The sequence below is a fragment of the Bos taurus genome, chromosome 16, assembly GCF_002263795.3.
Source record: "Bos taurus isolate L1 Dominette 01449 registration number 42190680 breed Hereford chromosome 16, ARS-UCD2.0, whole genome shotgun sequence".
NCBI classification, from domain to species: Eukaryota; Metazoa; Chordata; class Mammalia; order Artiodactyla; family Bovidae; genus Bos; species Bos taurus.
In genome coordinates, this window is record NC_037343.1 from 39,927,091 (window position 1) to 39,939,959 (window position 12,869).

The window sequence follows — 12,869 nt, forward strand, 5'->3', positions numbered from 1 at the left end:
AAAACAATAAATGCCTCATGAACACCATGTGCACAACTTTGTTATAAATGAACAATGGACAATGAAATCTTTCCTTATAAACGAGGAGAGGTGTTCTTGGCAGAACTACCAGCATTCCACACAATTTTCCATTTCTCGGAGGCCAGGGAAGGCCCAGAGCTGCACACACAGGCTGCTTACGAGGCCCAGGCCCCCTGCACACCTTGGCTTCTTACAGTGTACTTAAACAACCCACAGGGGCCAGCAGGGTGGGTCACCCTGGGAAGAGAACTCTTGTTATTGCTGTAGCATCTCTGCCTCACCTTCTGCCTGGAACGAAGGAATGTTCCAGAGGAAGAGTATAATTGGAGGGAGATGTTCCATGGTAGGAAATGGGTGGATCATTTTAGAGTACAGGGACAGAAGCTCCAAGAAAGCAGGCCAGGCAGGAAAGGACTGCTCTTGTTAAATATCAGTGGCTTGTGTGCAGACCTTGCCAAGAAGGAGCTCTGGGGAACATGTCACCCATTATCTTTCTGCTTTTCTCAACAGTTTTTTTCTAGCTTTGTTTGTACACCGTCCACTGTCTCTGACAACCTACAACTGGCATTGGTTAGTTCAAAAAGGGTGAACTTCTCTGGTGGTGCAGTGGTAAGAATCTGCCTGCCAATGCAGGTGTTCCATCCCTGGTCTGGGAAGATTCCACATGCCACAGGGCCAACTAAAGTCTATGTGTCACAACTACTGAGCTCACGTGCTGCAGCTACTGAAACCCACGTGCCTAGAGCCTTGCTCCAGAACAAGAGAAGCCACCTCAATAAGAAGCCCACACACCACAAGGAGGAGTAGCCCCCACTCGCCGCAACTAGAGAAAGCTGGCACAAAAGCAACAAAGATCCAGTGCAGCCAAAAATAATTTAAAAAATTTTTAACATTAAAAAAAAAGGAAAACCTAAAGGGCCAGAGAAGCCAGAGTGACTAAAGAGGAGAAATCTTATGGCAGCCCCAAAATGGCCGGGGCCCTCCAGGTTCAGGGTGAGGAGCAACAACTTGGGTGTCCCCCAGGTTTTCTCTGAAGTGCCCAAGGGCCTGACACCTCACACGGGGCACCTCGGTTCTAACTTGCTCTTGTTTTGCCTTCTCAGATATCCTCATTCCTCTGCCACTTTTCTGGTTGCATCCAAGAAGGATATGAATTTGCCAATTTTGTTCCAAGTTCCAGATATCTTATCTAAGGTACCCAATTATTTTTTAATCGAAAAGAAACCCGAGGCTATAAATAGTTCCAGGATGACAGAATATGAATACAAAGGGTATCATATCTCCCTAACACAGCCCTGAGTCTGGATCATCCTCAGTGTTCAGCAGAGATCTGTTAAATGAAGTGAGTGAACAATGTCTGCCCCTTGCCCATCCTGTCCTGAGTATCTTAAGGCTCCCATGCACTAGAACTAAGAATAAAGGCATCAGGTTACAATCATCAAAAAGGGAACCCCCCCAACACACACACCAAAAAAAAAATTTTTTTTTTCATATTGAAGGGTCTTCCATGAGACCTTCAGGGACTGCTTCTCAGCCTGTGCCCAGAACCAGTCCGCTTTTCTGGAGTCTCTAACCCCTTACCCCCACCACCATGAAGCCCTCTGTCTCCAACCTAAGACCCCCTAAACCCAGGGAATTTCACATTAAGAACTCCACACCTCTCCTTCACCTCGAGGAAACCTGCCACGACTGGCTGCTGGGGGACACTGCGGGGCGGGGGTTCCCATATGAGGGGTGCTGGTGCAGCGAGCACCCGCCCCAGGTGGAGAAAGAGCATTCCGGGGGATGTGGGCAGTGTCTCCACCTGAAAAATCCCAAGTCACACTCCCAGGGCTGCTAAAGGCGGCACACCAAGCGCTTGGCACGGTGCCCTTGGGTCAGGGGATGAACGCTTCCAGGGCCCTCGCGTTATGTGGTTGAAAGAGATGAGTGAGTCAGATGCCACCCACACAAATGGGTGGGTGGACGGGCCAAGAACCTAACCGCGGACTCAGAGCAAAGTCCTGGAGAGGAGGTGGGGGGAAAGGTCACCTGCGGCCTGGGGGAGGGGCGAGGGAAGGATGCGAGAAGCAGCGGCACCTGCACCGGATCTGGAAGATATTATTTCCACCTGAGGAGGAAGGGCCGGGGGTGGGGGTGGCCAAGACTTGGAGCCTGGGCTTGCCGCTAGAGCATCCAGGAATCCCGCCGGCAGGAGTGCGGGCTCGGGGTGGGAGGGACCCAAGGAGGCGGGTGGACCCCGCCCGGGCACGAAGGGGACGTTCCAGGTCTACAAGCACGGGAGTGGCGGGGTCAGGGCTGTGCTTGAGAGTCAAGCACGAATCCCCCGAACACCTTAGGCTGGACAGGCAAGTAGGTAAGAAAGGGACGGAGGGGCCTGAGCGGAGACGGCGTTGCTCCCTTGTTTGCTGCAGTGCCAGCAAGAAGCCTTCCAGTCACTCAGTCTCTGCAGTTCTTCCTGAGACAGGCTTTCCGCTGCCACCGAGCGCCTCCTCTTCGCGGGTTTGCCCTGGTTCTCAGCGCACCGTGCCATCCTAGGCGCTAAGGCTCTAAGGAGGGGGAGGAAAGCATCATGAGAGAGAGGCCTGGTTTAGGATTTCACGGCTGCAATACTCTTATGTGGCCACTAGATGGAAGCCAAGAGCAACAGCTCCCGCGGCCTGCCCTGCAGGCTGAGCCTGGGAGGCTGGTCTCTGAGCAGACCCGGGAGGTCACAAGTCCATCGCTCCTGCTGCGACAGGAGACTCAGGTACTTCACCCACACCTTCACCCCCACCTTGTCAGAGACTGACCCTCCACCAGTGAGCGTGTGCGTGCGCGGGTGTGTAGGCCAAGCAGGTGTAGGGGAGGCAAAATTTTATCTTTGCTGTCTTAGGGTTTGGGGCTGAACGAGAGATTTAAAGGGACAGATTAATAGGAGAAAAATTTATTTACTATAAGTTTTATGTGAAACAGGAGCCTTTATAAGGAAATGAAGACCCAAAGTAGCAAAATCTGAATGTTTTTATAGTAGGTGTCAAAAAAGGCAGTTGTGCAAGAGTAACTAAACTGTGAGGAGGCTGAAGGAGGAGAACAATTCTCTTGGCTTCATTTCTTGTCCTTGAAGATAAGATCGTTTCTTATCTTCTGAACGTTTCTTTTCTTCTGGTATTAGGACATCTTGTATATGCGGTTTTATCTCCTTTTAGGAAGAAAAAGAGGAGGTTAGAGCACTTTTCTTGCATGTGCTGTTTTTACAGAGCATCTTAGCTCAAAACAAGGCTTAGGCCAATGTGGCAGGTTTGGGGGAGGCATAGTCTGCCACCCTTCTTAGGGCCCTGGGATCTGTTGGGGCACCTGGCGGGTACCTCATGGCAGATCTGAATCCGGTGCCCGGAGTCAGTGGCGAGCCTGAGGCCTGCATGTGTGTGCTGCTCCTCTCTAGAGCGAAGCTATGTTCTATCTCATGGGCGTGGAATGTACTGTCCTCTCTCTTCCTTTCTCCTCCACACCAGGGACCTGTCAGGAGGCTGTGGTAGCCCCGAGATCCTGTCCCCAGGGCACAGGTGCAAAGGTCCTGCCACCTGGCTCCCTTCCTCCTCATCATCACGGGTCAAAAGGTATCGCTTTGAACATCCACATTCCAAGTGGCCTTTGCTGCCCAGGAGCAGTCCTGGGCAGGGGCGAGTGTGTGTGTGGAGCAGACGTCTGAGTGCATCACCAGAGAGACAGAGAACCAGAGGCTCAGAGACGAAAAGACAGGGGAGGGAGACAAACAGCAAGAGAGCAGACGCCAGACACACAGAAGGGTCAGGGGACAACACACGCCAAAAAGGAAACAAAAAAGGAGAGGTGGAGCTCACAGAAAAGAAAACAGAAAATGAAGACCAAGAAATGAGGCCTGAACATGTCCCCATTTAAACACCTGCGCAGCAGCTCTTTACCAGCAGGGCTTTCACCTGCCTGTTCCAGGCATGTACTTGACTCCTCCGGATTCTGGGAGAGAAGAAAGTGACCACAGTAATTGGACAATCGAGGCCAGGAGGTGACTTACTCAGAGCTCACAGCCCAGCAGAGCAAACATGGAGGCGATCAGGGAGCCATGGTGGGAGCCCCTGGAGCCTTTTGCCTGCTTACTGGGTGGGCTGTGACCAAGTCTCCCCCCAACCCTGCACCATGGAGTACAAAGTACCCCCCACTCCATTCCTGCCCCATCCCCATCTGCTCTCCTTGACTGGCTTTGTTGTCCCAGTCTAACGAGTCAGAGAGAAGAGGAGAACATTATTCATACTGCTTTTGGCAGACTTGTGACAAAAAGCCCTCATTGACAAACACCGTCCAGCAGCAGAGATGTGGCTGGGAACACTATAGGAGGCAACTTCCCATTTTCTGAGAACTCTTATTTCTCTGTCATCGACTCTCAGTTTTTGCAAATTCATGACCCCTCACATATGCTTCATTCCGTCTCCTGTTTGTGTTGATCAAACACATATAACCACAAATCCAAGCTTTAAAGGAAAGAACTGACCTGAAATAAGGATCTAAATAATGAAATGAAAACCAAGTTTCATAAGTCTGGGTGATAGTTACACGGCTGTTGATCATTTCGTGTATGTTTGAAATTTTCCTAGTGAGCAGTAAGAGTATTTCTTATACTATGCTCACTTTTGTTCTTTGAGATGGTTGCTATTGTCCAAGAGCAGGGAAATGTGTAGTTATGATGGGGGCTTTTGGTTTGAATATTGAACGTGGTTCTTCTAGTGTTACTTTTTGGCTTCTAAGGGCTGCAGGAATCATCATGTCCTGATATGGACACTAAGAGTTCTCTCTCCCCCTGGGAAAAAGGTAGTCTTTCTTTGACCCTTTATCCAAAGAACTTTCTGGATGACAGAAACTACATGTATGGACTGTTGGACAAATCTCTTAACCTGTCTGAGCCACAGTTTCTTCACTGTGTCCACCAAAAGGGTGGAAGTAGGTGATGGTTGATGAGGTGTCTCAGTTAAGGCAGGCGTGAGCAGGAGGAAAGGAAGACAGGTGTGGGGCGAGAAGATAGGAGGCAGGCCTGTCAGTGCCCCTCAAATCATGTTTGTGATGGATATTTTTAAAATGGCCATCTGGTGCTTACATTTTTCAGTTTTTGTTAGGTGGACAGGTGTGTGTCTGAAAGAGAGCGAGAGACAGAGAGAGGAAGAGGGAAGGAGAGGGAGAAAAAAATTCTTTTTTTTTCCCTCTAAGATTCAAGGAGGCCCAGCACTTTGGCCACAAGCCAGAGTTCAGGGGCCTCAGCAGACACTAAGCTCAGATAAGAGGCTGTTTCCAGGTGATGTGAAGCGCAGGCTTTGGCCCTGGGGGTCGACTGAGCTCTGCCTCACCTTGGCCGGGCTCTCCTGAGGAGAGCTGCTCTGGAAATGAGAGCCCCATGGACATTCCAGAGCCTCTTTTCCTGATGGCTCCGACTCTGCAAATGACACAGCCGGGGGGCCTGTGCTTAGAACCACCGGCCTGTTTATGCTCCATTCCTGCTCATGTGCTGAGTGGGCATGAAGGAAATCAGGAATGAGAAGGAGAGGCTTCACATAGAAGGACCTTGGTTTCAGGGCTGAGGCCCAGAAAGAACACAATCCCAAAAAGTCTGTGTTGGTGTCTTTATAGACTGGCCAGGCAGGATTGCTCATCACGGCCGCCTCCCACACTGCACAGACACCCCTCTACCCCCCATCCCCCCACCTCCAGGCCCTCGCCCGCCTCTCCAGGTGAGGAGGGATGCAGTGACTCTTCTGGGGGCGAGGATTGGCTGACAGTGAGTCTCAGGTAGAAATACCGCCACTTTCCTGGCAGAGTGACTGAAGCCACACGTCAAAAACTGGTTCTTTCTGTCCCTAGAAAGCGTGGGCAGGATGAGAGTTGGCCTCTGGCCTTTTGGCCACAGAGACCAGCAGCAGCAGCAGCAGGGGGTTGGGAGTAACAGAGCGTTTCAGTGATCGCCCAGTCAAGCCTCTCAGAGCCAGGTCTGGAACCGAGCAATTTGCCTTCCAGCCTTGGCTTTTCTAAGAACTTTGTGTCCATGAACTGGTTGCACACAAGCGTCCTGTAATGTTTCCCTGAAGAAAGTGCTATTACAATAGTGATCTTTGCACATATCTGTCTTGTGTTTTAGAGATTTATGGACATACATGTTTGCTGCTGCTGCTGCTGCCAAGTCACTTCAGTTGTGTCTGACTGTGTGCGACCCCATAGACGGCAGCCCACCAGGCTCCCCCATCCCTGGGATTCTCCAGGCAAGAACACTGGAGTGGGTTGCCATTTCTTTTTCCAATGCATGAAAGTGAAAAGTGAAAGTGAAGTCGCTCTGCCGTGCCCAACTCTTAGTGACCCCATGGACTGCAGCCCACCAGGCTCCTCCGTCCATGGGATTTTCCAGGCAAGAGGCTAGTCATGTCTATATACCTGATCATTTAAAATGCTTACACTGACACATTCGTTCAACCAACATGTGTTGAATGCCTACTGTGTGCCACACAGTAGGTTCTAGATTCCGGTAGTACTTTGGGTCAGTGGTGATTATCAGTACTTCCCTCTGAAACTTGTATTTGTCGCTGTATGTGTTTGATCAACATGAAACAGGGAGGAGGACTTAGGAGATGCAGGGTAGTTGCTCTAGTGATCACAAGCTGTCAAAACTTGGGAGTCGATGAGAAGGAAATAATAAAAAGAGTTCTCTGTGGTGAGAAGATTGGAAGTCAGCCTCTTATATATCCAAAGATGTGTGAGATACATTCTTGCTCTTAGGTGGAAACAAACATGCTAAAAAGCAAACAGAACAACAGTGCAGATTGCAGCAAGAGTTATACTAAATCTTGATGCAATCTGAGAGGCAGACACCCAGGTAAGGGAGTCAGGAGAAGGACTTTCTGAGAAAGAAGAATCTAAGCTAGATTGTACAGGATAAGGAGTTGCCAAAACCAGATCAAACAATATATATGACATGTTTCTCCCTCAGATTCCCAAGGATGACAGTCCTCACAGTGTGGGACTCAGGTCACAGGTCCAACTCTCGTTAAACTAGCAAGCTCCTGCCAGGCACCTGGTATGCTTGTTGCTTGATTTGGAATGAATCCTGTGATTCCAATCCCTGCAGGCTCTAGTGTTTTCTTCTGCAGACACCAGATGTCTGCAAGAGGGGCAGAATCAACTGCAGGAAACATAAGCACCTGCTTCTAACTCCACTGAAAACAAACCTGCTGAGCACCCTCCCATCCCACCTCCGTCCATCCAGGTCTTCCTCGTCCTTTCAGACCAAGCACAGATGCCACTTTCAGAAGCCCCTGCTGAGTCCTCCAAGGGGACACAGTCCGTCTCTTTGCTGAAGCCCCAGAAGTACCCTCGCTTCTTCAGTAATGCCTAGCACATCCAGCCTTGAATCGCAGTTTCAGAGAGGTGTCTTTGTCTCAGAACTCAAAGACATGAGGGACAGGGGGAGAAGCCTGGGCCCCAGGAGGTCCCATGCCCAGGATATCTGGGAAGAGAAGGTAGAAGCTTGAATGGGCCCAGAAGAGCAGAGGAGTCAGCCCGGGGTCAGGGTGAGGGTTTGCGGGGGGTCCTCTCCAGCTTCTCTTTTCACCCCCCCCCCACACACACACACAACTGGCCATTCCAGGCTGTCCTCACTTACCTGAAGTGGATTTGCCAGGTCTTTCTTCCAAGTCACTGCGCAGTGTTCCTAGGTTGGAACACCGCCCCCTCTCCTTGCTCACCACATCCAGCACCTACCCAAGCACTACCTGTTCTTTCAACCCGCCTCAGAGCTTTCTTGTGACGCCCACCCCCACCAGGTGAACTCAGGCCTCCTTTTCCTCCCAGTGGCTTCAGCATCTTTCTGCCTTCAACACTGGCACGCTTCTTGGGTGCTGAGCAGGTTGCAGTCAGAAATGGTTTCTTCTTTATCTCCACGTCCTCAGTACCTGGGGTTCCCTGGTGGCTCAGATGGTAAAGAATCTGCCTGTAATGCAGGAGACCCAGGTTCGATCCCTGGGTTGGGAAGATTCCCTGGGAGGGAATAGCAACCCACTCCAGCATTAATGAAAGGACAAATACATGAGTCTGTATTCTTCCCTGGTCTTCCTTTGGGCCAGAAACCTTACTCATCTTTGTGACCCCATCTCAGCACCCTCCACGCGGTGGCGTCACAGTGAAGGTTTGTGGCTGAATGAATGGATTAAGCTGTTCCCAGTCATGCTTCCACATGCCAGCCCAGTGTGGGAATACTGATTCTTTGAGCTGATTCTTTGAAAATGGACTATAAACATGAAATGTATTTTGAATATTTGTCAGAAGAATCCAACATGGTGCATACTTTACAGTCCTCAGACCCCTAGTAATGCCTCACCCAAGTGTATCTCATGGAAAAGTCCGGCAAAGGTCACGTTAGGAGCACGCCGCAGCACTCCCCATGCCATACAGGTATATTCCCCATCTTCCTGTTCTGCACAGCTGGCTGGACGGCAGGAACGCGTCAAGGCACAGGTGGGCACTCCTGCAGTGACAGACCGCCAGGTCACTCAAATGAGAGAAAGCCTTCAGTTTGCAGTAACCGACTGCTTGTCTCTGTGGCCCTCCTCTCCCTTGTAGCTACGCTTCCTGAGAATCTTATCTCAGGACTCTGGTGTCAGTGTGAACAGGAAAGGGTAGGAGAGAATCCCTACGTGGGATACTAACCTCAAGTTGCCATCTGTTCCCTAACCAAGCTTTCACCAGCTATGCAAATGAGGAGCCTGTGTTTCAGGTGGAAATGCTCCGAAGCCCACCCTTTCCCCTTCTGGCAGAAATGGAGTCTGAAAGAGAGCAGTGTTTGCAGTGAGCAGACGGCTGCCCCACTCTCCCTCTGCTGGTGGTTTCTTTGCCTCCCTCCTCTGGGGAGAGAGGGGCTCAGGACCCACACACCGGCTCCAGTTCTGCCCAGGTCTTGATCGGCGGCTCTCGGGTGGTGCAGAAGGGCCTCGTGGTAGCAGACAGTGTATGCTTGAGAGCTGATGTCGTCCCAGAGTAAAGGCCTGACAAGAGAGGATAGGATTTCAGAGAGACTAGAGAAAGCAGGTTTGCAGCCAGCAGAGAAGTCTTCTATTTGTTTTTCTCAGGCCATCAGAGGGTCTCAACTAGTTAAGATGGTGGGACTTGTGTATGACATTTGGAAAGTGTCACCTATGAGAGAGGAAAGCCCCTCACACTGTAAAGAGGGACCTCACTGGATTTCAGCCCCAGGCCCACCCTGCCCCACCCCACCCCCTGCCAGCTGTCTGATGCCTGTGCCACTGTATGCGGGTGCCCAAGGCCACTGTTTAGTCTGTGGCTCACCCCCTTCTGTCTAAACCCTGTCTGAGTCTAATGTCCATCCTGGGCATGGCTGGGACCAGAGTGTTCATCTCTGTTTTGTGGCAGAAGTAACTGTTATTCCTCCCACCCCTCCACCCCTTCCCCACTTCTTTGCCACCCCGGCTCCTCGCCTCTCTCTGTCTCTCTCTCTCTCTCCCTGCAGGCTGGGTGGAACCAGAACGACCCCACGCTGATCAGAAACAAGCAGCTGTGCTCCACATGTCGAGGAGTGAAAATGGTAGGTGAGGGGATGGCAGGTGTGGGCATGGGTGTCCCCAGGGCACAGCACTACGCCTTCCGCACCAAAGCCCAGCAGAGAGACCAGGAGCCTGGCAGGAAGGGCCACAGATGAGCAGCTGCTAGCCTGGGAGCTCCATCACCTTACATGATATACCTCCCCATTTGCAACGAACCACAGATGAACCGAGGCAGGTTGAACCCGAGGGGAAAAGCAGAGTTGAGCTGCTTTGCTTGGCCTCAGGTGACTACCCTACAGAGGTGCCGGAGGTTATGGAGCCTCTTCTCTGCCTTAACATGTCTCCAACACAACACTCAGCATCACAGCCATGACACAAGCAGCTTCATCCTGGGCTTTGTCGTACATTCAGTCGTCGCCTCGGTGGTGGAGCTGGGGGGAGAATCTCTGGTACTTCCTGGCTACAGGTGGTTGTTTGTTGCTGGTGGTAGGGAATGGTGGGTCAGGGGAGTTTTAGGAAAGAAAAGGCTATTTAGGGGATGTGGGTGCCTCAAGAACAAAGCTCTGACATCTGAGTTGCTAAAGAAAGAGGTGTATTTCAGGAGGGAGGCTGTACGTGTTGGAGTTAAGACTTGGGTCAGTGTAAGAAGCAAGGTTAGGGGCCTTCTGAGAAAGCATCGGGCTTAGATTGAAGGTTGACTTAGTTGAATGGTTAGGTTTGGGTTTGGGAAGCATCTCTTTAATTCTGATCCTCTTTGACTCAGGGAGGAAGGTGAGGCTAGTTGTGCAGAAACAGGAAAGGGGCGAGGAATAGAAGACAAACAGGAGGCACGAGCGAGGCCCCTTTGATGAGTTCACAGTGAAAATGCTTCCAACGAGCAAGTGTTTCGCTGGGTTTGTGAGTTTGTTATGTGGGATTTGGAAATGTCACTGAAGCTACCAACAAAGGTGTACCCGGATGTTACAACATCCATTCATGTTCTGCATAATTAGGATCACAGTGTTCAGTATCAGCTTTGGCTGGGGTCTGGGAAACTGGGATTGGAATTTCTCCTGGTCTTATTTCTGGAATCACTTGTGTCTACGTTTAGAAGGCTCTGACCCCAGGCCTAAGCAGGCCCTGGCCAGTTGGCTCCCTGGGGACCTCAGCAGCTGTTCTCTCTCTCAAGACCTCTTTTCTGACCTTTGCTTTTGCCCAAACCAGCCCAAGTGGAAGCACACAGCAGGGTTTTATCATTCGTCGGAATGCCCAAAGAAAGCGCCTCAGATGCAAAAGTGCCCAAGGGCCCTTCCCTATTGCTGTCAGAACCGGGCCTCGCAGAGCCTAGGGGAAATGAAAAGAGGTTAGAAAATAAGTGCGAAATACTCTTGGCTCACTGTGTGCAGTAGCAGCTCCGCTTCCTTCTTGGCGGGGACTGGGGTGGGGACTGCTTTGTCACTGAGACCCCTCCATTCATGGGGTGGAGCGGAGATGCTAGGAAGGTATCAAAAGACTCCTAGGAAATTCCCTGGTGGGCCAGTGGCTGACACTGTGCTTCCAGGAGGCGTGGGTTCAATCCCTGGTCAGGGAGCTGAGATCCTGCATGCCATGGGGAACGGCCAAAAAAGGTGATTCATAAAAATAGAGGGCACTTCCTCAACTTGGTGTGGGGTGTCTACCAAAAACCCACAGCTAACATCAAACTTAATGAGGAAAGACTGGGTGTTTTCCCCTGAGACCAGGGACAGACCTGGATATGTACTGTTGCCTCTTCTGTTCACCATTTAGTGTTCATTCTAGTCAGGAAAATTAAGGCAAGAAAAAGAAACTGAAATTAGAATAAAAGAAATTAAAACTATGGAAACATAAAACCATATTTCAAATGATGTGATTTTATATATAGAAAACCCTATATATATTTCTATATATAAAACCCTTTTTATATATAGAAATTTTATATATAGGGATCCACAAAACATTTACTAGAGCTAATAAATGAGTACAGCAAAGTTATGGGACACAAGATCTATGTACAAAAAATAATTTTATTTCTATGTATTAGCAATGAACAATCCAAAAATGAAATAAAGAGAACTATTCCAATTATAATAGTGGCAAAAAATTAAAATAGGAATAAATTCAATAAAAGAAAGGAGAAAATGATATATGAATGACTCACTAAATGCAACTTGAGTTTGCTAAGATGGTATGTTATTTCTATAACTTAGAGTGCAGTTTTGGGCATTGTTACACATGTGACTTTCTTCCATAGGTGCAACCAAAAACTCTGATAATCCCAGATGATCGGAAACTATCCTTTGCAAATATTATGAATCATAGGTAAGTTAAAGATTTAAATCAGGACACAGATTTATATCTGGTTATATTCATTTGGGGACATAGGATAGTGGGTTGAGTAATATAATAAGTAAAATGTTTGGGGAATGCTTAAGCGATGAGTTTCTTGAGTGGTTTCATTTTCTGGTTAAACTATTAATACACAGTTAGACCAAAAAAATAGTTGTTTTTACCTTTTCCCTAAACAGCTATTGAAACTAATGTACAAACTATAATTTTTCTTTCTACCTTCATAATACCTGTACAAGGCATAGAATAGATTTGTTTGATGACTTAGAGCTAAACACAAATTTTCCATGTAGATGACATATCTAATCCGTAAGATATGGGAGATTACACATTACTTCTCTTGGCCTGGGACAGCCTCTGATACACTGCAGTGACTAAAATTACTGTTAACCATTCCTTTTGTTGTCATTTGCTGCTTTCTTACCAAGATCAAATATATCAGAAATAAAGTCCAGTCAAAGTTTGATTAGTTGGATTTTGGGGTTTTTTTCCTGCATGTTACTACCAGACAGGGAAGAAGAATTCAGTTTTCATTTTATTAAAAAACTCAAAACATGGAGTCACCCTGGATAAGGAACCAAGATAATTGGACTTGCCTTGCAGTAGATGGTTGAAATGTAAGCCTACACTGACCTTTACATATGACTAAGCCAAAAAGTTATATGTGATCTAATGACAATCATTAACTTGTTTCCTCTACGGAGAGCAATAATGTTGGAAAATACATAGGCCCTTTTGTAACATAGGATGGACAGTAGTAGATATTATATTTCTCTGTATGAGTTCAGGGACATTTATACAAACTAAGATGCGGACTCAGACGCATCAAAACCACGTCCTGGCCCGAGTAGACATGGTGGTGGAGGAAATGGGCATTTGAATGTGACAGGCTCCAGCACTAACATTACCTACACCAACTCTATACTTAATAAGTGCTCTTAGATCACGATAAAT

At 48.8% G+C, this 12,869-nt stretch overlaps 1 protein-coding gene and 1 non-coding gene across 8 annotated transcripts in view; both read left to right on the plus strand.

Moving 5' to 3' along the window:
- Positions 1-12,869, plus strand: part of C16H1orf105 (chromosome 16 C1orf105 homolog) — a 99,448-nt gene that overhangs the window by 15,121 nt on the left and 71,458 nt on the right. For 3 of the 7 annotated variants that reach the window (NM_001205494.1, XM_024976517.2, XM_059875549.1), the window contains exons 3-5: positions 1,125-1,215; positions 9,536-9,610; positions 11,821-11,888. In NM_001205494.1, the coding sequence (NP_001192423.1) occupies positions 1,125-1,215; positions 9,536-9,610; positions 11,821-11,888 (234 nt within the window). Of the gene's footprint in view, positions 1-1,124; positions 1,216-2,495; positions 2,771-7,925; positions 8,527-9,535; positions 9,611-11,820; positions 11,889-12,869 lie in introns of those variants that run through there. The other 4 variants (XR_009490768.1, XM_059875548.1, XM_010813230.4 and 1 more) reach the window with 2 other exon arrangements.
- Positions 7,972-8,043, plus strand: TRNAY-GUA (transfer RNA tyrosine (anticodon GUA)). The gene has a single exon. It is a non-coding gene; the product is annotated as a tRNA-Tyr (tRNA).